Genomic DNA, 27,040 nt, shown 5'->3' on the forward strand with positions numbered 1-27,040 from the left:
CTTCTTGAAACAGTGAGAATACTGATCGCCCCAACTGACATCCGCAATTGTTGTTTTGTGAAATTAAATAGCTGAGGACTGTCCGATTTGCTTGTATCCTTACCCTAGTTCACAGGTTAAACAAGTAAGTTTTACTCATTTGCACTGACTCTAATTTACTGACCTGAATTGAGCTTTCTAACAAAACACGCGAGATAGTAACTGTACGTCATTTTACTCCCCCGGCGAGTCCTCGGTGTTATTTCTGGTGTTTCTCGGGGTTTTGCCTTATAATTTTTATATTCCTTATCTAGAACCATGATTTAATTATGGGGTGTTTCATCAGCTATTATTTGCTGACACACATTCCTAATATCGTCCGTTATTTACCGTGAACTAACTAATAATTCTAATATCTTGCTTCTCCAGAATATTGTAAACGCTATTTGATTTGTGCGACGAATGACAGATGGTTGCATCAATCAAGCACATGAACTAATAAAGAGTTGCAATTTATATAGGTACAGGGTAGTCAAACGTGTACTTATAAACATAAAACAGGATTGTTCCTTCTTAAAAACAAGTCATACACTTGTTCGTTGGTAAATAAAACGAGACACTCACGAAGAAACTCTGCTGTTTTTGTTTTTTGGTCATTGTGTTCTTTAAGACGGTTTAATTCTGGTGTTAGTTAAAAAAGATATGTACCCCAGTACAACCGTACTCAAGTAAGCGCCAAATGAAGGGAAAAAGCCGCAACAGAAGCGCTACGATTCCCACATGGCCTTGAAACTTTAATGGCGTGAGTTATTTTTTTCTGCCCCACGAGAAAACTGGCAACGGCCTTTCCTTGGAAACGGAGTAAATGCTCGATCGATAGACGTCCCGGTGTTTCGGATACCTCAGGAATATTTCCCACGAGGCTGCAGGTGCAATTAAGAAGCGGCTCTGGTTTCGATTCGAACAAGATGGAGCCGATACGAGTAGCCCTGTTCTTTCTTGCTTCTACTTTTGAGAACAACACAACAGCAAAAAAAGTAAATTAAAAGACAGCCTGCCGTATGACAGACGAGTCTCTACTTAAAATTTGTTTTAGCACAACGCAAAGAAACATTTAGAAACGTTCGTATGGTCTTTATCGTCAACAATTCTGAGAATTGACTAGTTTAGAATGTCGAATTTATACTTCGTTTCAGCTTCCGTCCGAGCGCAGCCAAAGGCTGAGAGACGGTTCGCAACTTCGAGAAGAGCATTCCTACGCACCACAAAGTAGTCTGCAGAAGTAATCTTTTTTTAGTAACTGTTTGGTGCGTAAACAATGCACAATATTCCATATGTGTACTGCTGAGAATGATCTGCAACTAAAATAATTACTTATCTGAAGTTTTTTATTTTTTATTAATATGTGTAAATGCATGTGCTTTGGAGGAAATACGTACATCCGCTGGAAACATGGCTACAGCGCTCGGTTTTTCTGTGTGATTTCGTTCCCGTAATGGCCAAATCATGTGCTTCACTGCTTTCCTCACCAAGTCGCTTCGAAACGTTCTTTCACAAAGGCACGCTCGGGCGTCAGGCGCGAGAGGTCGTGATGAATGTCTACTTACAAAATCGGCAGAAGACTCCGGCCGCGTCGAACCGCGAATGCGTCGTAAACAAGAAAAGCGTCCGGGCCACGACAATTCACTGATACGCGGGGAAATCGGGACACCCCTTTACCTGCCGATCACATTGAACGCCGAGAAGCTGGTGGAAAGGACTGCGCCTCGAGCCCTGGTATATGCAGACAATACAAGGAAACATCAACGGCCGGGTCATCGGGCACCTTCCATTGAGTACCTACGTCTCGAAACTGTGTCGAAATGCCGAACAGGTTGAAAGCTCGGGCACAGACACTAGCGGCCAGCCTACGTGCTCACATCCCCTCTGACTAAATTTCAGAACGTGAACGGGCACGTTTTGAACTTGTAGCAGACGATACCGTTGATACACCCGTAGCAGACGAAATACTCGGCGAGCGCGGGCGGCGCAGACGACCAGCGGCGCAGCGGAGTGATACAAAAGTGCAGGCGAGATCGCGTGACCCATTGCCGGCGTGTGATTGGCTCCGGCCACACGTAGCTTTGGCTGCGCTCGGACGGAAGCTGAAACGAAGTATAGGCCGACGATTCATTGCAGTTAAAATGTTCGAAGTGTCAAAATTGTAGTTTTCTTAAAGCATGAAATGCTTTTTAACACTACCCCCCCCCCCCCCCCCAATCCCAATTCCCAACATTAAGGCCTTCCGTCCGTCCGTCCGTCCGCCCGTGCATTTCCCGCTAAATTTAGCGGAGTAACTGAATTTGTGTTTATGTCACGTGCTGTCAATTGATATCATGTGACCTGACGTCATGTGGCAATATACCAATTAAGTTTTCCAGCCAAAGTCGACGGGACAAATGAAGTCACGTGACCTATGCACCAATTCAGTTTCTCCGCGAAACTCAGAGGGAAAATCAACATCACGTGACCTCAAGTCACGTGACCTAGGCACAAATTCCATTTCCCCGCTAAATTTAGCGAAAATTTTACAGTAACGTGACTTGACGCCAGGACCTACACACTAATTTCGTTTCCGCCCAAATTTAGCGGGAAATTTTAAGTCACGTGACCTGGTGTCAGGTAACCTATCTAGCAATTCAGTTTTCCTGCTAAATTTGGCGGAAAAATCGATGTCACATGACCTAAGTACCTTCAGTTTCCACGTTAAATATAGCAGGGAAACTTACGTCACGTGACTTGACGTCAAGTGACCATATACATTAATCCCCTCAATCTGATGAAAAATGACGTCGCGTGACCTATACATCAATTAAGTTTCGCCGCTAAATTTAACGGAGAAATTGACGTCATGTCACCTATGCACCTTGTTTTCACGTTGAATGTAGTGGGGAAATTGATAAAAACGAAGGTTCTTCACTCCCTGAAATCACGGGTTAATGTATTCTAAACAATTTTAAGCGATCGCAGCTTAAATACTGCATTCTATGCATTATAGGACTTTGGAGATAAAGGTCGTTGTCCTTTTTTTTTTATTATTTTCCAAAAACCACTGCGCTTCAGTTTTTTTTTTTTTTTTTTTTTTTTCTTACATCATAGGTGTTGTTTGAGTGCCTGCGACCGGTTTTGCCCGGTGATCGCTGCGAGGCTCCGGTGGAGAATAAAAAAATGGCGGCATGTTTGGTCATTCTGCAAAACGCATTTAAGTGTAGTTTTTTTTTTGTTTTCTTTTTTTTTTTGTATGATGGGTGGTGCTTTTTGGTTCGGCCTAGGGAAGGATGACCCTTAGTCTTTCAGTGCCTGGGGTGGGTGGTGCTCTTAGTTCAGGGTGTGCATAGGGCGGGATTTTGTATGGAAACCGATTATGTCACACCATTATCTCTATGTGATGCTGCGGGCGCTTCCCTTTAGCACCACCCGCATACAAAGCCTTTGCGCTGAATTTTTTGGGTCACCGAGGAAAGGAAGCGCGCTTTCCTGCCCTTTCCACACCTCCTCGTTCCGCGCGCTCTTTCTAAACCATCTGTTTCTTCTCATCTCTTTCTCTCGCCCCTGTCATTTCCGCGCGCTTTCTCACACCACCTGCTCCTGCTCCTCCCGTTCCTGTGTGCTGGGTCCGTAGCTTAGTCAGCAGCGTACTCAGCTTCCACGCCGGCACAATTGATCATTGGTACCGGTTGCCCTTTTTTACAGCGATAGCTGTTATGGGCTTCTCCCAGCACTGTAAATGACGCCTGTTGTTGATGTTGTTGTAGTTGTTGATGTTGTAGTTGGCGATCTAGGGCGCCCGTCGTCGATGTTGCAGAATCCTTAAAACAAATATCCCGCCGCCGCCTGCGGGAATCGAACCTGGGTCCGCTGCGTGAGAAGTGGAAGCGTTACCAACTGAGCTAATCCACAGCTTCTTTTTTTTAATTGCCATCTTTTGACAGTGAACAAAGAACCACAATACACGATACATTTCACTTGAGCATGTAAAATAATATATTGAGCAAAGATGAAGTTAGTGAAGATGAGGATAAAACGCCGCCTGCAAGGATTCGACAGGCAGTGAGAATTTTTGAAATTATCTGATCATCGACAGCTTCACAAATGCCGGAAACTACTCCAGTTCCGGACATATTTTCTGGTACACAGCTGTTATGAAGTTCACATTTGCAATGAAATAATACCCTGCTGTGCGGGCATCCAGATCGTCCCCATGACGAACTGCCATCCTATGTCTCCAAATAGCATGCAAGCCCAGTACAAATACGAGGTTTTGTGGGAACCCAACGACTCCACAGACAAGAAACGTGTCACACGAGCCGTGAGCGGTGGGTCTTTTTTGAAGATGCGTTGGAGCGCATCCCGGAACAGGGTAGCATCCCAACAGTCCAAGATCACGTGCTTCACGGTCTCCGGTCCCTTGCACAAAAAACAATCCTTTCCCCATGGTACAAACACGCCCTTTTTCGCTAAGCATGTCTTTATTGGCAGCGTCTGGTGTGCAGTTAAAAAAAAAAATATTTTTTCATATCCGCGAATTAGCATTCTTTGCACGCGGAAAAGCACATCACGTTCCGTAGTGTCAGAGTACAAAGAGCGATACAGTGGAACGAGAAACAGGCATTCAACAAGATCACGCGTCAGACGCTTTCGTGTGAAAGAGCTTAAGTACTCTTTTGAAAATCTTACACTAAGAAATCGGTATGCACCAACTACCTCTTCAGGGAAGACGGTTACTTTGCCTTTACATGCGTCACATCGAAACAATAAACTCGGGTAGCTATCTGAACAACCGTACTTGGATGACAGTTTTCAAAAACGAAGGGTCAATCGGTCTCGCAAAAAGAAAAACCGTGAAACCAGCTGTCGTATAAACAAATGCCACAAAATAAGTCCCCTCGACTTCACGCTGCGAAGCAGGTTATCTGGTCTAGTTCTTTCCCACGTAGACTTCCATATGTACACGGCCATCACATGGTGCATGCGTTGAAAATGCACGCTAGAGCAGTGCCGAACCTGGACCAGGTACCAAATCTTTGCAACAAATAATAAATTACACACCGTTGCCCGTGAGAACATAGAAAAATCCTGGCCGCCCCACTTCGCGGCTTTAACACTTATCTTCTCTGTTTTGTTAGGCCAGAGCTCGTTGCTTGCACGGTAGTTGTTCAAGGGCACTTCCAAGTATACACCGGACTTTGCGGACCACTGAACAGTTTCAAACATACCCGGAGCCACGTTCCAGTGGCCGTGCCAGATCCCCAAGAATTTCGCCCAGTTCACAACACAGGCCGTTTGGGCGCGGAGTGCTTTAGTGAGCAGAACAGCCGCTGATACTCTATCGCTACAAAAAAAATCGGAACATCATCTGCGTACACTAACATTTTAGCTATCACACGCATTAAAAAAAAAATGTTCTCACTCTCTATGACAGAAGGCAGTAGGGCTCAAGAAATACAGCGAACAACAACGGAGAGAGTGGACACCCTTGTTGTACAGAAGATAACAGAGAAATGCGCTTAGTTACTTGTTTGTTAATTACAAGACTAGTAGTGCAGTTACTATACGCCCATTTTTACTCCATCAAAAATAATTTTACCCACGCTAACATGGTTTAGAAGGCAAAGAAGAACATCATGGAACACTCGATAAAAAGCTTTTTTAAGATCGACTTGCAACAGAGCAACTTTACGGAGATCAGCATCACATACTTTCAACACGTTACGCGCAACATGAATGTCACTCATAATCGTGCGTCCATTGATACCGCACGTTTGACCCCCCCCCCCCCCCCCTACCCGATCCTCCCCCCCCTCCTACCACATCTCCAATCACCGATTGCATTCTTCCCGCAAGAATTTTCATTAGAATCTTATAGTCAGTATTAGGTTAGTAGCTAGTGTTATCGGCCGGGAATTTGCCACATTAAAGAGTTTAATCGGGTTCGCACTTACAGGGATAAGGACTGTGTGGGTAAACAAAACGAAGGCGGGAAAACTTTTGTTTTCATAACACTCGCGGTACACTTTTAGGAAAGTACAAGCTAAATATATTTTTATACTTTTTCACAAAAAGGCAGCATTCAAACCATCAGTGTTCTGGTGATTTTCCGCTTTACACGTTATCAATGGCTCTTTTACCTCGAACCTACCTATCGGCTATATTCTAATCATTCTTTTATGTCAGTACTTATCGTTGACAGAAGGGGCAAAACATTTTCTGTGAACCCATCTTTTTAGGGGGCTTTGTAGCTCAGTAAACATTCGTAAATTTCAAGAAATGCACGCTCAATCGGCTCACGCGCCGTGGTATCCTGATAATTTATTTCAGTTATTTCGTTGGCGCGTGCGTATTTTTTTTTCTGTGGCTAACGCTAGTTTTGTTGGTGCTTCACCCGCGAGAAACCTTTCTGTCGGGAACGTATTATTGCGCCTCTCACATTCTCGACGCATTATTTTGCTCCGAACGCAGCGCCGATACCCAACGACTTTGCCGTGTATTGTCGCAGTTGTCGCTGTGACGGTACGTCGATTAACACAGAACGTTTCAAATTATTAAGATCGTTTAGCGGTTATACGGACTGACCGACTGGCCGGCCTTATAAATCTGCAGCTTTAATAGCCTCAGAGTGAGTCCGTAACCACGTTTCCAAAGGTCCGTTTTTCTCCGCCAGGGTGCGCGAGCGCGTCTGCAACACGCGACAGCGCCCCTTGGCCGATGCTGTTGTAAACCGGTGTTTTAGCGTATGCAAGACGCCGCCATAAATGCGGTGCTGCAGCATCCATTTATGGACAAGTCACAGTCATATACAAGGGTCTGTCTGCGTCTCTTCTAACGCGCTAACCAAACGTTTCAAACAAAAAAGAAAATAAATCACCAAAGAAAGTGTACCGCTCGCGGCTTTAGCCTCCTATTCGAATACTGATTTATATATATATATATATATATATATATATATATATATATATATATATATATATATATCGCTTAAATGCCGCATAACCAAAACGCGACCTAAGAGTTTTTTTTTTTTTGTTTTTTTCGCTTTAGTGGCGCTGCTTGAAACTTGAGAGCTATAAGTCTACTGTCGTCACTCGCCACTCGCTTTCTCAGAAGGCCGGTAAAGTGCGAAATATCGGAGCTGCCTCATTTGACAGGCGATCAGCATTAGGATTCCAGTGCCTACAGCAATAGGCACGCAACAGCCATCAAAAAAAAAAAGGAAAAGAAAAGAAAGCGCAAATATCCGAGGAGCAGAGCCCTCCCTCGACGAGAGACATCCCTTGAGCCGCGCTTATATTTATGTAGCCTGCCGGTCTGTTGTTCAATGCAGTATGTTTTGACAGGTTGTTAGTGGAGAGTTTTAGTAGACCGTGTTTTCGGGCCACGCTGTTTGTAGCGGGAGCTCGCGCTGCCACTTCGAAGCATGCTCCGAAACGCGCGCCCGTAGCGGTAGCGAGAGTTTGAAAACGATCTACTAAAACTCCCTAATATCATGCCGAATCGGTTAACGATTTTGTTGTTTGGATGATAATTGGTTATTGCTGCCGCCTTGATACTCTTGACGTTAAACCTAGTCTTTTTTTGCATCCCAGTACTCATTGAGACGAACAGGACCGTCTCGTAGTTACTGGGGATATACAGACCTGGCTATTATACTGCCCTGTAAAGATTCCTTCTCCGCAACCTTTCCTGTGTAGAATGAAATCATCTTCTATGCAATTTGCGACGATGGACGAAGAGTATTGCGGTCACTTTTCAAAGTGTTTCACCCTTTAGACACAATTACTCTAGAAATGGTGAATAACGTGACTAATTACGTTTCAGATTGATGGGAAGTTTTAGTAGATCCTTTCGATATCTCTGCTAACGATACCCAATACTCCGCCAGCGCCTTGGAGCATGCATTGTATTGTTTTGAGATCTTCAGTGTAGTTATCGGAACAAGCTACTAAAACTTTCTGCTATTTGTAGTTGTGGCACTCGGAAAGCTTAGCTTACTGTTCAACACAGTTAGCTCAAACACCGCATTGCTGCTTTTTCGCATCTTACTCAGGGTGGGTTTTGGATAGAATCATATTTTACCTCCTCAGATGGCACACTGGATGAGATCATTCTACATTTTCGCTGAAAACGTTTCACTTGTAACCAGGGTGTCGAACCGGAACCGAACCGAACCGAAAACCGGAACCGAACCGGTATTTTTTCCGGAACTGAACCCGAACCCGAACCGTTATATTGTTATCACGATGAACCCGAACCGGAACTGAACCGGAAAAAAAATAACGGTTACCGGCTCATGTCAAAACGGTTCGGCCACGCGCTGTTGATAATGAATGTTCTATCAATGCCATTTGTTTTTTAAGTGCCGTCAACTGACACACACCTCGCTTACATATTTTTCTTCTCCACTCAGTCTTAGGAATATAAACGCTGCCCCCATGAATCTTGACAAACGCTGGATCCATGAATCTTGACATAGGAACCAGTATTGCGCAGGTCGCGGCTTGCACGGAAGAAAAAGAATTAAAAGGCGTCATGGGATTTTATTTTTCTACAATCTCGTAAATTCTAAATGCTGCTTTGTGCTCATTTCATAACAAGTTTCTAGAACGCGCGAGTTCTTGAAGCTTGCTTTCATCGGAATGAGAAAAGAAAAGGCTGTGGAGTTTGATAATAATGCATCCGGTTTCGTAGAGGCACTTAGAAGCTAACATATTTGTGAGACAGCGAACTCTTCTATATTAAAATTTATCCTATTACGTCCTTCTGGCGTTGCGTTCGGTGAAGTGTTTTTCATATTCCGTATCTTGTTTAATGAAAACTTCTTTAAGGGTCTAATTTGAGTTACCGAAGGTTAGTTTAAATAAAGAAAGCGGTATTTTCTCCCCACTGTTCCTTCAATTGCTTACACGCCGAGGTGGCGGGATAGTTAGCGAGTTCTACTTGTAAGTGGGTTTGTAACGAGGTCGCGGATTTTACAACTACTGCGTCGGACCCAATTAGATGAAGTCCGAATGCGTAAACGTCGGTGAGGTAACCTTTGAGTGGACATAAAGAAACCATTCCTGGTAGAAATCCCTGAGCCTTACACTACGATGTATCCCGTTTCGTATGTGCTGATTTCAGATGTTTTATTTGTAACTTATTTTGATGTTGCAATTTGTCATTTATAATTTCCGAACCGGTTCGCGAACCGGTTCAGCGCCCCGAACCGGTTCGCGAACCGGTTCGCGGATCGAATTAATCGAACCGGAACTGAACCGGAACAAAATAAATTTACCTGAACCTGAACCGTAACCGAACCCGTATTTTTTTCGGTTCGACACACTGGTTGTAACACACACACACATGCAAACAAATGTTTTTTTTAATCGTTTGAACTCCCCCCTCCCACCCCCCCCCCCACACACACACACACGCACAAATTGTTTTAAGTGTTTGAACAATGAAAACTAGCAGTTTTATTTTGATCTCTCGATGAGACCCTGATATGCAAAACTGCGTTTTAGAAGAAACGCAGGGGACGCTAACTCCAGTCTTAGTCTTCCAAGCAGGCGACACCGTCAGCGTCGCCACATTTCTTTTTGTTTTTGTTTTATACATTTTTTTCTTCTGTTTTGCTTGCGAAGTTTTTTTAAGCGTTTCAGAGTCCTCTCCCCTGCCTCTTCTGTTTTCTTTTTGTAATGGGGTGGTGAACTTGGCCAGTAGGTTGACGTTTTACATGACGGGGAAACAGCTCAGAAAACGCGGACTACGAAGAAGAGCAAACACGACAACAGCATTGTCCCGTCGTGTTTGTTCTTCTTCGTGGTCCGCGTTTTCTGAGCTGTTTCCCCATCATTTATTCTGGTCTTTTTTTCCCCTTCTTCACACTTGCATTGTGTGGCTGGTGGAGCTCGCAGGTGTTTGCAGCCGGCTAACTCTTTTCGACTTTGTGGCGCTTCACTTCGTTTTTTCGAGGCTAAATCAGAGCTAGCTTCAGTAAAAAGGCAATTTCGCATTAAAAAAGAGAAGTGTATGTCCACGACAACACCGGCGTGCGGTCGTGTATCACTACTGCGTGATGCACGTTAAAAACCCCAGGCTTGCTGTTGTACTGCACTGGCTAAATTTCTCATCTACAGCTGAAACACCAGACGCCTATTGGGGCTGACCAAGTTCTAGGCTGTATAATCATACACACAACCCAATTATTATTGTATGTCCACGAGCATTTGCTTATTTGGCTTATCTTGAATGATGCAGTGCGCGTGCGTGCGTGCGCGTGAGCGTGCGCGCGTGTGTGCGTGTCCGTGTTTGTTTTGTTTTTTTGTCTGGAATTCTTTGTGATTTGAAACAAGTGCGTCGTTCTTTAAAAACAAGGGCCAATTTTTCCGTGTTTTATTAATATCGATACATGCCCTGTTCAATACGCATTGTGTAAGAGGCAGAAAAACCCCGAATGCGTCTTTTTCACGCCTCTCCGCGTAGCCGAACTTGACGGGGCACGCTGCTTCTCCGCAGGGCAAAGGCATGATGCGGACCTACTTCCTGGAGGCGGAGGACCCGCCGTTCTCGCCGGACATCGGCCTCCAGGGCACCTTCTTCACCAACGAGCACCTGATGCGCCAACTTTGAAACACCGTCGCTGTACGCCGTCGTGATTAACATGCGCCGCGCCGTCCACTCGCAGCCACTGCGCTTCACAATGTCGTAACCCCGTAATGTCACAACAAAGAAGGGCACTCTGTATACCACGCACTCAAATGCATCGAGCGAAGAGTCTCTCGGAGAACCGTAGGCTGGGCACCGACATTTCGCCAAGATTCTTAAGGTTTGAGGAGGTTTCAAAAGCTTTGAAGAAGATTTTTTTTCAAGCACCTACGATAAGCTTCTTCCGTCTTCCTGATTTGTTTAGACAAACTCTTACTCTCATATATATGTAGAGAGAGAGAGAGAGAGAGAAAAAGGAAATTAGGTGAAAGGTTCAATTCCGCTTTAACTCAAACCTGTGACACCGGGGATTCTTTATTCGAGGCGACTTGATCAGAACTCTCTGATGAGACAGTCTGAAAAGTACTTATCACCAAAGATACCGCACGAGTACTGGGTTAGAATCACCGGCTGCTATTTATCATTAACGCTACCCTTCGCAATTTGTTATTTCAGGGCGCCTCAAGTAACATATGCTATCAGCTCGCTTCGATTAATCTCGACGTGGCCAACGCACCTCCGAACACAAGATGATTAATGTTAAACACCATAAGCTGGCTATGACAAAAAGCTAGCTGGCAGGGTTGGCTGAGCACTACTAGAGCGCATCATTTGTAGCAAGAAACGCCGAGCCTTGCAGATAAGCGATTGAACTGGTATATCAGCGCGAAGTGGAAGATGCGGACAAGTGGACAAAGCGGACTTCAGAACTACTTACTGCTTTGTGGTGGTGCTGGTTCCCCGCTTGACGGTCCGATCTAACAAGGCACAAAAAGCAAGCGTTTCGCACCATTCATCCGCTCCTGCTTCGAAGGTAAGAGCTTAGGAAAGAGGTCAAGAAGCGGATAAAACATTCTTGAAATTTGTCACTGCCTCATTGCGCGTTTTGTCTGCGTTCCCCACTTCACTCGCAAACTGGGATCACTGATCTGTCAGGCGTCATTATGTACGAGAGGCTGTGGTTCGCTCATTATTGCTTCATAATTTGCCTGTCATTGTGAAGTCATAGGTTCTGACACTAAGGTCTGCTTTTATGGTGACAAAGACTGGCATCACCAGGCAGGCCAAATGCGAAGCGAGATTCGCTAACGTAAAAATGACTCGGATTTATATAGTTATAAACGCTGCGTCATTTTCGTGAAAAGTCGTTTTTGCGTCACAATTTATCTGCCTCGAGACTTTTCGAAAGTCGGAACGATAACCTTCAGTTCACCTAGCCAACAGCATAGCAACATCGCCTAAACAGCACCCGACTCGTCCACTCTAGAGCAGCCTCCTTCAAACGTCAACCCTCTCGACGACTCAGACACATTTACTATAGACAACAACGTTCGATCAAATGCTGACACTGTGATCGTGTCCAATCAGTGCATGGCATATGACGTTTTGGCGGCGTGCCTAGACATAACATTCTCTCCACTACCATCCTGGCCGATCAGGATCGGCGAGAAGCTTCTCACCATTATCGGATCACTCATTCGCCGGGCTTCAACTTCAGACTTAGCTATGGCACAGGCCCATGTTGTATGGGCGGTGTAGAACCTGAACATTGGGTGTGCATGCTCTCTGCGAAGGGCACTAGGAAAAAAAGAAAACTGCCGGATTTTGCAAATCAACGATGGTAAAGTTCTCTTTGAGTCATTGGGAGCGTCGATTGCTGTCCTTCCAATTTGGTCCATGTCGGGGATCCGCAAGCCCTAGTTTGGCCTTTCAAGCCTCCGATGTATCGAAACGACGTCTTACGAGAATTTTAAATTCCTCGGATAGCGAACTGAAGTAAAGAATGCCCGTTCCGTAGAACAGCTTTTGGAGAATGGAATGACAGTGGGCGTTTATTAGGTTCTTGCTGTCTCTTTATTTTTATTTTTTGTCTCTTTTTGATTTCTACTCTTCATTGCTTCAAGATAAACGCCGCCGGCACAGCGGTGCTTCGTTTTATTTTATGCGGCGCTTCAGATATCTTGTCGCGGAAAGGCAGTCGACTTTTATTACTTTTTAACCTGACCGAAACCGCATACTCTACCAAATTCCTTTTTTGTTTGCAAACAAACTCGTATATGCCTTCTATCGGTAAGTTCAAGCCAGATTTGGGTCGCCATACTTTGCCAAATCAATATATCCGTTTCCTTTTTTTTTTTTTTTTCGTTTTTTTTTCTGCGTGTTCAAAAAAATGGTTTACGGGTACTGTTATGACCGATACCTCCTTGTCGAAATGTTCTGTCAAAAAGTTTCCTGCCCTTCTCAACAAACTGTATTCTCACTGGGGAAAGTGAATCTGGTCTTCGCCGCTGTGAGGAGTTGACTGGTTCCTCATAAGCTCCGGGAGAAAGTAAACGATTGAGCATTTCAATGTTGACTGTCCAGGGAAGGCTTCTTTATTCTTACAGCTTTTAGATTGTTTTCTTGGCACAGCGTTAATAACACGCTTCGCGTTGTAGTGCGTAACGAGTTTGTTGTTAATAGTGAATTTGATGTCGCGCATTTACGGGCAGTTGTACGCATCATTTCAAAGTGGTGTCCTCAAAGTGCATCTTTACATCACTCGCTCGCATGCGATGTTTCTTCTTGGCTAAATTTTGTGTCGTTTCCTTTGTGTCTTGCGTCGAGCATTGTCATTCGAACTTTCTTCTTTTTTTTTTACATTGTAAGGCCTTGAAATGTTATTCGCTGTATTGTCTAACGTTTATTAAACGGTTGGATATAATAACCCACGACTACATTTGCAGCTTGTACATATTTCGAACAAGCGTCGTCGTCACCACAAACACTCTTCCTCTGTGGTGTTTTCAAGCGACGACCATCCGACATGTTGTCAACCATTGAGCACCTTGTCGTTTATTGCCTTCTACGTCAATCGATACTGTCTCTTGGCTTGTTTTCAGAAGCTGAAGGTCCCTCTCTCTCTCTTTCAGTTGATTCCGTCATAAAGCAACACCTCCAACATTGCGATGCCGTAGTGCTGGATTTTCGACGTCACGTACAGGAGGCTAGCGAGGGGTCCACGTTGGAAGCGAGCGCTACGTTACTGGAAGCGTGCAGCAAGACAGTGGCGCTACGGTGCAGCTCCTCACAGCGAACCTTAGTTTCTAATCAATGTCAGCTTAGCTGAGTACAGCGTTACACAAAACGTTCCGGGCCACAGCCGGCGCGAAATTATGTTACAGAAAAGCCGCAAATTGAAAAAAGAGATCTCCTCCATGCGCCTGCGAAAAGTACCGGCATTATCTCATACCCAGTAGTACACTATCCTCCAGCGAGTTAAGAGCAATCCAATAATAAGAGGAACAAGAAATACTTCTCGTGTAGATTTTATTCATTACTGACAATGATAAATGTCGCCCCGTAGTGATTTCCGGATCGTCGAACACACAGACGCTTCGTAAGGGCATCCTCCAGCGCAGGTAAACGAAAAACATGGCGGTGTGTTGCCGCCGTTGCCTCTCACCACTGAGGGACAAACGACTGAACCCGAGCTCCGAGCAACTCCTGCTGGTCGAATGACGTGAAAACACATACAGAGTAACGCTGGACTTGGCTAGGTTTTCGAATGTCAAGGAGCCAAACCTTCACTCCAGAACCAGATGGAAAAAAATGGAGTGTTATAATGTACCCTAGAGGTCCAACTGGCGCTAGTGTGCGGTTTCAAATTAAAGCAGACGGCAACCAGTCTGAAATTAACTTCCTGTAATGCATTTATATGAGAAAAAGTGAGTGTATTTTTTCTCTGCGCTTGATTTAAAGATAAAATATCACGAATAATTCGTACAATCTAAGAAATGCCTGCGCGTCTACTTATCCGCAAAACACTCGAAGAGTCAATCACTGCGATCCACGAAATCAGCTCGTCGAATGATGAGGAGGAAAATGTGTTTAGACCTCAAAATTAAGTATGCGCTGTGGCATTACGCAATGCAAGCATGACGCTTTGCATTGCGTAATTCCACGGCGCAGACTTAATTTTTAGGTCTAAACGGATGTTCCGCCTCATTGTTCGCTGAGCTGATTTCGTAGATCGCCGACATTGACTCTTCGAGTGTTTTGCGGGTAAGTACACGAGCAGGAATTTCTTAGAGTATATGTACTAGATAGCTTGGCACATATCTTCATCACGTAGACAGAAATATTGGTAGGTTACGGCGTTTTTCTTTCAAAATCAGTGCATTAAAAACGGTGCGAAAATAGCTTCGTACATGTGTTAATGTACACTGTCTGACACTGCTAGCGCGAACACGGCATCGGCGCTTTTCTGCAGGGGGTATACGTGCCAAAGCAATGAAGGGCATCTAGAAGATCAAGAGAGACGTCAAGAGCTACGCACTAACACTGGATCAGTCCCTACCTGTGTATGTAGATGGTCAAAATAAAGTAAAGCCAAGTAATGAGTGTGAATTGCGATAAGTAACATTCGCTTTATTTGCTCTGATGATCATGTATGGGTACAAAGGTAAGTTTTTTTCTAGTGTTCAAAGTGTATATCTGCACGCTTGCTTCAAACTTGGCATTCCCATAGCCGGTTGTTGTTACCTTTTTTTCTTTTTTTCTTTTGGGGGGGGAGGGGGGGGGGAGGGGGCGGGGGGGGGGGCTGCCTTGACATGTCAAAGCTAATCGAGTGTGGAAATATGACGCACGCGCGGCATCACTAAGGCATCACCTTCCGCAGTCACTTTTCAGGCTCGATACTGACGTAACGTTTGGCAAAGGAAAGATTATTCCCGTATTGCCTAACTAGCGCACTACCAATTCAATTTCTAGCACAATTCGTGTTGACGTTTGTTCCACCGTCACCTCGGAATAAAAAGGACATACTCGAAAAATAAAGTGTAGTACGTACCACGTCATGCGAAGTTAATCCATTTCGTGTTTATTTGAGCTGTGCGTCAAAGTCAGCAACAAGTATAATTGACGAGTGTGCCACTGCGACGAGAGCGTCCGCCACCGCCGCGTGACACAACGAAAATGACGAGGAGACGACGAAGACATAAGAAACCTTCTAACCGAAATATCTGGGTCAATGTTCAAGCTATTCATATAGAAAGGGTTAACTTTAAAAAAAAAAAAAAGGGGGGGGGGGGGGGGGGTCCCGCCACTGTATTCTGTTCAACGAAGCAGCCGGTCGTACGCAGCAAGCAACGAGCGCCTTGCTAGGCCTCGCCCATTGAGTACAGCTATGCCGTTCAAGTCGGTGGGATCGTTGTTCTTGCTTTCAGAACCTGTGGATCGAGCAGTCGTCACTGAGCATTGTAGTTTCGAGTACGTATTTCTTTTCTTCTGCTGCTTGAAGCTGAGAAGCGCGCGAAGAGCATGTAGAAGTATGCTCGTTGGTCTCAACGATAAAGTATCCGAGCGGTGTTGGCGGCCATGAAACTATATCCGTAGAACTCCATCGTAACCTACATAAAACTTCCGATCGTTTCGCTTGGCGGATTCGAGTTTGTTTTTAGGTTTCGTCGTATGCACGTTTTGCGTCATAGCAAGGACAAGTTGTACTTAGTAAACAGTTTCTGCTGCAACGTGTTAAATCACGCAGGCAAACTAAAGCAAAGCGGAGGAAATACCTGGCCCAGCCACGTGTTTTTGTCCCTACGTTACCATCGAGCGATCGGGGATAATACACACGCCACAGTAGGCAATGCATAAGCATAAAAAGATAAGGCATTCTTAGTCAGCTAATCATACCAGCTCATAACTACTTATAAATAATTGTAACAATCAAGATTTGCCAAACGGCTAAGTGGGAATCAAACCCCGGATCCTGCGATCCGCAGCCCGACGCCTTTACTCGGCGCGACAAGAGGGAGGAAGTGACGGAGAGGGCAAACAGCAGGACCAAGCATGACTCATGAGAGCCTGCGTAGACAGGCGACCGTCGGCGCGCGGAGATTCATATCGAATACCACATGACCCCACAACGTCATGGGGTAGATCATAACGCATCAACGGATAGTGCAGCAGGCGTACGATGTCACAACTTAGCACAGCAGCCCTATCGACCTTTGCATCGCTTATTACGCTGCCGAAAAATGCTGAGTCACTAAGCTGTGGACCCATGCGCAGCGTCTGATATCCCGCACAGCAGAGCTACAGCGCATGCTCAGAAGGCGGTCCACAGCCCAGCAGACAAAGATGGCGGCCCGCAGACGGCAATTTTTGAAAAGGTCTAGAGAGATTAGGCGAGTGCAATAAACCTCCTTTCGTCGCGATTACTTCAGTTACCACAAGGGTTCAATCCAAGAGCAAAACCAAAATACGTTGCTAGGTTCTACTTCGCTCATTTGCATTAAACAGTTCACGCGCATTGCGCTGTCGACGCTTTCGTGCTGTGCTGAGGAAGAGGGCTGTCGCTGACGCACCGACATACCGGATTCGCCAAGACAGCAGAGACGGCTGCCTCCGCTGCCTCGACGGGTTTACACGACGATAGATACGGAAGCCTGCCCTCCCAGTTCAAAGCACAAAACCGTGAGGCTGTCGGCGTGAAGGTCATTGAAGTTTTGAGGAATAACATGTATTCCCTTGTAAAGCATTTGCAGAACCCGTGTACACTTGTAGATGGTTGAGCGTGTTGGTTTGTAGTTTACGATAACGAAACAAGGACATGGAAGCCTGCGTTGTCTGTTTGTCTTTTATGTCCCTCTTTCGTTACCGTGTACCCTTCTCATTAGAGCATACCCCTCACAAACCCCACTCCTTAATAAATTTAAACTTGTCTTGATCGTTCTGATAAACCCGTTGAGCACATTAGTGTGTCGTGTTTACAACGTATTCAAAACCACCCAAAACTTCCCGTAACGAAGCATCAGCAATTTTTTTAATTTTATATAACAAAAAGAATACGCACAATACACGCACGACTTATTCTGTGCTTCCCGAATTTATAAGAATCATCAAATTCATCGTATTTTTTTCAGTCTTGTAAAATTAAATCGTAGTTTAAAAAATGAAAAAATTTCTTGAAATGTGCGAGTGTTAGTAAGGTGACCAGACCGATGTGAAGCCTTTCAGAATTACTTTATTGTTATTTTATTTCATGCAATACAAAATACATGCAAAGTCAGGATGGCCGAGTGGTCTAAGGCGCCAGACTCAAGGTTTATATCTTGCCCTAACGAGGGTCTGAGGTTTCTGGTCCACAAATGTGGGCGTGGGTTCGAACCCCACTCCTGACAACTTTTGCTTACACTACCGCAGTTTTTTTGTCTTTTGTTTTTCTACAAGGTGACAGGGTGCTTCTTGAGGCTTAACAAGTTTTCGAAAAGTTTTTGCAATGAGAGTTCATTCAATATGTATTCAGTTTTAAAATCGTCTACTAAATATATATTGTACAAAATGCGAATAAAACGTTTTGGACTCTTGCGATCCGTGCTACATGAGATGTCGTCATTGAATTCCACGCGGTACTACAAAACTCGTCTAATTCTTTTACCAAGGTGCAAAAGAAGCGAACTTACATGCAGGATTTAAGAACTGACGTGTCAAGCAATCTATAATCCTTAGCTAGCTTTCTAAGAGCAGACGCGACAATCTGGGTAGCATAATACGAAAACGAGCGACTGGTGTCGAAATAAACACCCAGGTTACGAATCTGTTGAAAACGTTCAACCGTAGGGTTTCCAATAAGATACTGATAAGTGATAACTAGAGCCCTGCATATTCGCGATTACCCGCGGATCATCCGCGGATATCCGCAGTCAAGTGGAGGATTCGAATAAAAATGAATCAGATTTGGCGGATTGCGGATGGAGATGCGGATGTCAGGGCGTGCGGATGCTGATTGGAAGCGGATATCCACGGATCTGGATACATATTCTTTGCCGAGGCGGCCCAGAAACGTAGGCAACCGAAGAGTGTAGTGTGAATAAGTGAGTAAAGGTCCGTTCACACTCTTGCACCCGAGTACGACTGAGAGAGACGAGACCGGTTTTTAAGCCTCTTGCGATCTCTTAGGACCGGATGCGCTGCAGCGGAGCTGGTCCTAAGAAGTCGCAAGAGGCTTAAAAACCGGTCTCGTCTCTCTCGGTCTCACTCGGTCGCAAGAGTGTGAACGGCGCTTTATACTATATAGCGCAGCATGGAATCTTTCGCGGGAGCAGATTATGCTCTTTAAAAAAAAAAAGGTGCCAATCGGGAAGAAAATTGTTATTTACACCAAGAGAGACCTGACTCTCACCAAAGATCGCTTTAGTTAGAGCGTAGTGGCTCGCCAAAAATGATGTCCCTATAAAAAGTAAAAAAACGCAGATGCATCAATTGTCCTTGAAAAGCGTGATCTTGTTTATTAGGGAAAGAGCGGGAAACGTTCGTCAAGCAAATAAAAAAGAAATGAAAAAACCAAAACGTACAAGAAAAATGGAAGTACAAGAATTAAGCCTCCTCGACAAGTCAAACATCGCATGTGCGTGTGTTTTCTTTTTTTTTATATTTATTTCGACATTTAGCAAGCTGCTGCTAAGTAACGGGTTTAGAGCAGACTGGGTAGCTGATTCGTTTTTAAAACTGAAACAACTAGGAGGTGTTATCATTATTGAACATTTGATATTTTTAGAGTGGCGTACTCGCGTCTTAACGCGTAAATGCGAGTACTTCGTCGCGGTGACTGACCGCATTTCCTCTGACACGTTTTTATTGTTTAGCCTAAATAAAGTTACACAGTGTTATGAGTCTGTCCTTTATTAACTTTCGTGGTTAAAAAAATACGCTTCTGCTTAAAGTGGGTGTTACAAAGCATAAAGAAAAAAATATTAAAATTTCTTACCTTTGAGCGCATCTCTTGGGCAGAGTGACGCAGACTCCCGGGACTATCTCATAGCAGCGATCATCTTTCCAACGACGCGAAGTCTGTGGAAGAATGATCGCTTATAATATGAATACAATACGACACAATACAGTAAAATGACTTCCATCATAAACTCACTCGAAGAGATGTTTCTTCAAATATAAGCAAACAGCTTATTTTTGTAGAAAGATAAACCAGTTGCTTATCGAGATTTTTTTTTTCACGCTTGATTTAATAATATAACATAAATTCCCAGATTGCGGGTCGGATGCGGCTTTGAATTTTGCGAATTCAGTTCGGATGCGGATAAAAACTATGGGGATACGGATACAATAATTTACGAACACTGCGGATGCAGTTTGGGTGCAGACAGAGAGTTCGCGGATCGGATGCAGATAATAAATCTATTATCCGCGCAGGGCTCTACTGGTAACAAACACTTTCGCGTTTTTTTTATTTTTTTATTAACACAGGGTGAGTATTGTCTCTTGGATTAATCACAGTGTAGAGGGAATAAAGAAGGGCTTAGATGAGCTTGATGTTGAAAAGCCTGTGTGTCCCGATGGTTTGTCTCCCAGAGGTTAAAAAAATGTGCTCGTTCGTTGTTTCCCACTTCTTAGAGATTATTTTTATGTAAATCATTAGAATAAAGTGTACTCCCGGGTCAGTTGAAGATAACGTTTGTTCCGCCATTCCATAAGCACGGATCAAAGCACAATCTAGATAATTATCGCCCCATCTCACTGAGGTGCTTATGTTGAAAGATTTTAGAGCATGTCGTTTATCGAAATGTTGTGAGCTATCTTAATACGAACAATTATTTTTTATATATATATATTCAACATGGTTATAGAAAAGGCCATTCATGCGCCACATAGCTTATAAAACTTTTTCACTTGGTTTCAACTTCTGAAAAGGGAGGAGAAACGCACGCCATCTTTCTTATTTTGCGCAAGGCATTTGATGCTACGCAAACTGAGCTGTACTGATGACATATGTCGCTGGATTGCTTTCTGGTAGAAACCAGTACGTTGTCATAAACGGTTCAAGTTCAGATTTTGTTAATGTGACATTTGCAGTGCCGTAGTGTCAGTGCTGGGACCTCTTTTATTAATGCGAAAGCAATAACTGTCTCATGGAGCGAGCCGACGCCATCAGCTTTGAAACCATGCAAAACGGCACCTCAATGAAACCATGCGCAAAGCTAGCCAACGGCACCGTTTACACTTCGGTCCCATTGGCTGGCGCGCGTCGACGAGGCTCCCATTGGCCGTTGCGCGGCAGTTTTTGTGATGTCATCCTGACTGTGTTCTCACACTGTTGTGTTAACACTGATCACGGCGTTCACTCGCCTCTTATGGGTTGTACGGCGCGTGGCGATATCTAAGGCGCATGGAATAAACCAAGGGGTTCGTTCTGCTGGGAACTACGTTGCTGTCTGTTCCTTCCTCGCGCCGCAAGGCACACGACAGTTCGAACGATCGCTCACCCGATGGCGCTGCGTGTCCGCGACGCAGCGGCTCCACCGTTCCACGCCCAAGGTCAGCGCGTTGTATGCAGCAGATTAAAGAAGGGAGTAAAGAGCGACGTGCGTGCTTTCGCATTCACAACTCATTAGAAGTGCTTAGGTGTACCTCGAGCCTTTTTCTTGAACTTGTTAATGACCTATTTTTGACAATAAATTCTTCCATAGGGCTGTTTTCGGACGATTGTGTTTTGTACAGCAGGGTAGGCTGTGCCGGTGATTCAGCTATTTTACCAGTCCTATCTAGATAAAATATCCGACCGGTGAGGCCTTTAGGGAGTTGGGCATAGAGTAATATACACAAGGTAAAAAGCGGACACTGCCATAGGCCCCTGCGGCCCAGATAGACCAGTGATAGCCAGCGCTCCTAGCGGACGGCATTAAGCATAACTTGGTTCCGGTTTCGATCAAGTCAGTTTCGGTTTCGGTTTGAGCGTTTCTGATGTTTCCGCTCCAGTACTCCGGTACTCTTCTCCTTCTTTCTTTCTCCCTCTCTTTCGTCCTCCCCTCGCTCCTCTTTAGGCTCTCGGGAGCTCCGCGGCTTCCGGAGCCGCTGTCTTCTTTTTATTTTTAATGTTGACACAGTTTTATTTTATTTTATACGATAGGATCGGTGCAAAATGTTTAAAACAATATCTCAACTTACTTCACGAAAAAGAGGTGCATTTCTTTCTTTTTTTTTCTATTGTAAAACATTGAAGTTACACAATCGCCACATTGACTTCTGGCTGGTGGAGCATTTTGCGGTCAATAACAGTAAGTGGTTTGAAAACATTTTATTGGACCATATTCATACATACATGATTTACCTAAGAAGCTCTCTATGTTTTACGAGAAACAGATACTCACGAAAGTAAATGAATACGAAGGAGTTCGGAATATCGTACCCCTCGTAATAGATTTTTAGCCGAACTAAGTTAACAAAAACTTTCCACACGGAACATCCTGAATGATCTCTTCACTTTCACGCCGATTCGGGCACGGGAAGTGAGTGCAGAAATAAATAAGACGACATCGCTATCATTAGCAGTCATAAGGGTATAATAAAAGTGCGAAACACACGCCAGATAGTAAACATTCTCATTTTCCGGCTAATATAAAAACTCGAATTGGCATAGCTTGAAACTCACTGCGGGCGAGCCCTCACCAAACAATGAGAACTCTATGCGAAATCTGACAAGATTCAACGTCCCTAAACATTCCCCGAAACGCATTTGTTCAGGAAAAAAGGATGGCTACAGAAAAACAAATGGCAAAAAAAAAAAAACTATTCACAGTGGATACAAGAGTGGATACACTTTTTTTTAAATATATTTTGCCCTCTGTATACCATGCCCTAGAAAAATTTTGTAGAAAGTGGATAAACATTTTTGTAAGTGTGCCGTGATACACATTTGCTGGAAATAAGGGAAACAAATTTTGGAGTGCAAGCGGCACCGCCCAATTAATAAGCACTTTCTATTTTTGATTTGGCAACCGCCTCTGTTAATACACTTAACAATTAAACCTGTTTAGTCACTTACAAGCAACTGAAGAGTGCAACCGAACTTTATACAAGCTCCGGATAAGAAATCCAACATGCCAACACAAGCGTATTCTGCAAAATATCTTTAAAACCTTTTGTAGCACTTCTGAGAAATGGCTAAAACCACCCAGACCTGAAAGTGTGCGATACAAGGCAGCACACATACCTCGAACAGGCTCCACTCTCTATTATGGCAAGAAAGTGATTTCTAGTTGCTGAATGAAATTAAAGGCAGCCTGTGATGGTACTACTAGGTTCCCGAAGAGTTTTCCAGGCACGTGGTATGCTTTTAGCACAAGAATGTACTGATGGGGCCTGGAAAGTTGTCAAACTCATCTCTCAACAGCTGAGAACAGCCACAACTGTGGGTTGTCTGTTCAAGCAAAACCTTGATCAAATAGCCCCCAACTTAAGGTCATCAATTATGTTAGACCTGATGTCTGATGCCATCGCAGAAATATCCTCTAGTAACGGGAATTTATCAATTGGAAAGCATTCCACATTGTCTGCAATTGAACTCTGATGGTGCGAAAATATTGGCAACTCCTTGAGGAGGTCAGCCTTGTCATCCTTAACGTTCCCGTTGTTCGACAGTTTGATCACTTTCTTTATCCCTATCTGTTTAAGTCCAGTGGCGAACTGACACACATTTGGGTTTGTATGGAAGCCCAGTATTTGTCGTATAGCTCCAAAAATATTTTCAAGTGGGTCTTGTGCAGGCATTGTCTATGTTAGAACGTAAAGTCATGGCTCGTTGAAAGTTCATGCCAGAGCAGCAAGGCATTCGTTATAGTTACTTGCCACCCTATGATGGTTTGTGCCATCATAGGGTGGCAGGTGACTTCTCATCAAAACGCGGGGACTGGGGCCGTACCAAAAGAGTCGAGAAAGGTTTGAAGGTCAGTTTTCACGTGCTCGGTTCGTCCGGGAATCTGGATATGTGCCGTGAAAAGAGAAAAGCAGACGCCGTCGGACAACGATTGCTTGGGCGGGAAGCACTTTGGGTTGAATTCACGGATACTTGTGGTCATCAGATTTATTTGTTTTCTTCCAACATGAACGCCAGAAAACCGTCAAGTTGTGCGGACCACCTGCGGACTACGTTCAGTGCGTCTTCAAGTTCAAACTGCCGCCTGATCGTTCGAACTGTCGTCTGCTCTTTCAAACGTTTCTGCTTGTCATCTGCTCTCTTAGACGACGCCGGCCCGTAAACCAAATGTTGGCCCGGTACTTGCGATAAGAAGTAGTTGCAGGCCTCAGAAGACTTAAGTTTGAAGGTTGGTAAGCAGGATCGATGTAAACAGTAAATACAAGGAGATGTTGATCATTGTTACCACTGACCATCACTGACTTGTTATGCCTAATTGACTTGGTCCGATTCTGCTTGCGATTTTCAGTATCAACGTCGACCATCTCAGCTAGGTTCACGCTTTTGCGGCGTCGCGACTGAAAATTCCGAGCGAAATCTCATCATGCGAATCAGGTTTTAGCGTGCATACTGCGGCGTCCACGCGGAATGAATCGCCGCATTATTTACGCGAAGTTTTGCGGTGTAACGAGCCTCGGTAACTTCGCTGACGCCGCTCAAGTAGTCTGACATCGCCAGGAAGACGTAGAATCAACAATTCGAACGCGAAAAAGGGCAGGGGTACTCACACCGACGCCGACATCATCGCATTTCAATGGTTTCTTTATGGGCGACGGCGAGCTTCTTGACCACACCCCCATGACGCATGCGCTTCGCCGGTGGCGTCCGCTAGGGGCACTCCGGTTTGTTCGTAAACATGAGTTGGTGTATAGAGAGCACCGAGGCTGGCAAGGGCAAGACAGTTAACCACTAGATGCCATACGCTTAAGCTATATGCATATATTTCCGTGTTTTCTTGCTCATTCTCTGAAAGCGATGTTGAAGAAGGTGTTGCCAGAAACCTTTGGTGATCAGAATAACATTATCCTGGCAGTAGTCATTGACTCAGGGTAATTCCTTTGGAAGTTTGTATGGCCCAGATGTGCACAAAAGAAATTTATGCCTGAATCGAAATATCCGAATTACGTCCGAACTAGGCCCGCTGAGGGATCCTACTTCGGACGTCCGACGGATGTGCGAAATGGTTACCTTTGGACGTACGTCGGACGTAAGATAAATATCCGTCGGACATTCATGGATGTCCCAGGGACGTCCAATATATTCCATACGGATGTCCGTCGGATGTCCGTCGGACGTCCATGGTTTGCTGGAAAGGCCAAAAGGTATAGTCTCTACCTGAAGAGGCTCCACTGGCAGAGGCTTCGCCAGTTTTAACAGAAAAGAAACGGATTCAGAAAAATGTGGAGAATGTTCAAGAACCTCAAAAACAGGAATAAAGCAAACAAGACCGGGGAGAGTATCGCTCTTAAGTTGGGGATCTCGGAACAAGAACTGGCAGCCAATGCCGGTTCTCAGTTCTTCCCCACCGGACAACAGGTGGGCACTAGAAGTCAGACCAGAGTATGCGGAAGCGACGCTCATAGACGCTATTTTTATTATGGGTTAGTTAGTTCAAGCACTTTCACAGCCAAAGAAACACCACCCCGGGTGCGGACCGAATCGGCGTGGCTGACCTGCGTAACTTCCTTTAAAAAGGCAAAGGGCAGCTTCTCGAAGTTTTCAACAAGGTTTGGGAGAGCTGAGCATTCAATCGTAATCCCAATTCTGAAGCCGGGCAAACTACTCATCTCTCACCACAAATTTGAGCAAAATTATGGAGAGAATGGTACTGGCCAGAATGACCTAGGTGCTGGAAGACAAAAGCAGAAATGAGGTCCCTGAATACTCCCCGTACCAAGTCGGACTTAGGACAGGCATTAGCACTATGGCCAGAATAGCTCTCATTCATAAGGATGTGCTATGAAAACAACCCTCTTGAAACCCGAAAGCAGTAGTGGCAATCGACGTGATGAAGGCATTTGGTTCAGTCCTGTACTGGGCAGTGATTCAAGGGGCCATCTACAAAGGATTCAGGGGAAGGTGCCTGAAATACATCCCATACTTCTTGACAGACAGGACCTTCTCGGTAAATGTTGGTGAAGTGGAAGGCAAGAATAAGCACCTCACCAAAGAGTTACTTCAGGGCACAATAATTTCAACCACGCTGTTCAATTATGCTAATGGCGGACTTCGCATTGAATCTAGATAAATATGAGGGGTTGAATTAAACCATCTACATCGACGACATCACGCTATGGTCAGCGGCTATGAGCATCTCGCTGCAGTAGGAAATCCTGCAAAGAGGGCTGGACGCTATAGTGACCTTTGAGCAGAGTATCAGCATGTAGATGTCCGCGGAAAATACGACTTTTGTCATGGTAGCCAAAAGAAGAGCAAGGAGAAGAACAATACCATGCATCTTGAAGTGAACGGATCAGCCATTCAGAGAAAAGCAGAGGTCACGATCTTGGGGGTGATCATCCAAGAGGACGGCCGTGCTACCAAATTGATGACACCGTGAAATGGACATAAAAATTCACCATCGGGACAATCAGCCTCGTCAATAACAAATTGTGGGGGGTACGAGAGCACACCGTCCGCAGGCTTTTATGTGCCCTGCCGCGGTCAAACTGGAAGATATTGCATCAGAGGACAACGACAGCAAACATCTCAGGCTTCACAAGACATCGGCAGGAAGAAAGATACTGGACAAACTAGGATACCCGCACTTGATCCCTCCGCTCAAAACGGCAGCACCACCTTGGGAGAATAATTCCTCGTGGCAAACACCATGACCATTCCGCAGAACATGGGAAAACGAAATGAGAGAAGAAGACGGACAATGACTAAGAGCCGCCTCAATGAAGCACAAGCTGAAACAGAAGCAGGCAAGATCGTCTGTTACACAGACGCAGCAGTCTCCAATGAAGGAACAGCCATGGCAGCTGTCAACGACGAAAGGGAACTGGCCCACATGAAACTAGGAGAGCCCATCAATCCACGGGAGGCAGAACTCAAGGCCGTTCACATGGCAATAAAGGATGCAGATCCTCCACGAGAATATGTGGTCTATACAGACTCTAAAGCCGCGTAGGAAGAATGTGAGAATAAATCCGTCCACCTGCCACAAGATCGCGAAAACCATCAAGTCAACGGTCACAAGTAGACAAGGCAGTGGAACCCAGGATACCAAAACATCTTTGGGAATGAGGCGGCACACGCCGCAGCACGGGTTATGCTCTCTTCTTCTTCTACACCCCCCCCCCCCCCCACACACACACACATACAAACCCGAACACGGTTGCATTACCTGCGCCTCCGACGCAACAGAAAGGCAGGATCCTGCAGCCCTCAGGGACGTTGAACGGAAAGCTCGCCGAGAGAGTCTACAGCCCTTCAGAAAAGTGGACACGCACCCCCTGCCGTAAGTACCCTATTCGCGACAGGGGAGTGCTTGTCTCCAAGGGCTACGCACGTGCACCCCCATGGTGCCCAAACGCACGGTCGCGTTCGCGTGACATAACTAGCTAAAAAGGCAAGAAGCCCAAC

At 45.0% G+C, this 27,040-nt stretch overlaps 1 protein-coding gene and 1 non-coding gene across 2 annotated transcripts in view; both read left to right on the plus strand.

Annotated features, from left to right (window-relative positions):
* LOC8038704 (atrial natriuretic peptide receptor 1-like) overlaps positions 1-10,626 on the plus strand; it is a 92,144-nt gene extending 81,518 nt beyond the window's left edge. The window contains exon 17 of the mRNA XM_029993610.2: positions 10,513-10,626. Within this exon, the coding sequence (XP_029849470.1) occupies positions 10,513-10,626 (114 nt within the window). The remainder of the gene's footprint in view (positions 1-10,512) is intronic.
* Positions 10,627-17,751: 7,125 nt separating this feature from the next.
* Positions 17,752-17,867, plus strand: Trnal-caa. Its single transcript has 2 exons — positions 17,752-17,789; positions 17,822-17,867. It is a non-coding gene; the product is annotated as a tRNA-Leu (tRNA).
* The last annotated feature ends 9,173 nt before the right edge of the window (positions 17,868-27,040 follow it).

Source organism: Ixodes scapularis, unplaced genomic scaffold (genome assembly GCF_016920785.2).
Source record: "Ixodes scapularis isolate PalLabHiFi unplaced genomic scaffold, ASM1692078v2 PGA_scaffold9__187_contigs__length_104089568, whole genome shotgun sequence".
Classification (NCBI taxonomy): domain Eukaryota; kingdom Metazoa; phylum Arthropoda; class Arachnida; order Ixodida; family Ixodidae; genus Ixodes; species Ixodes scapularis.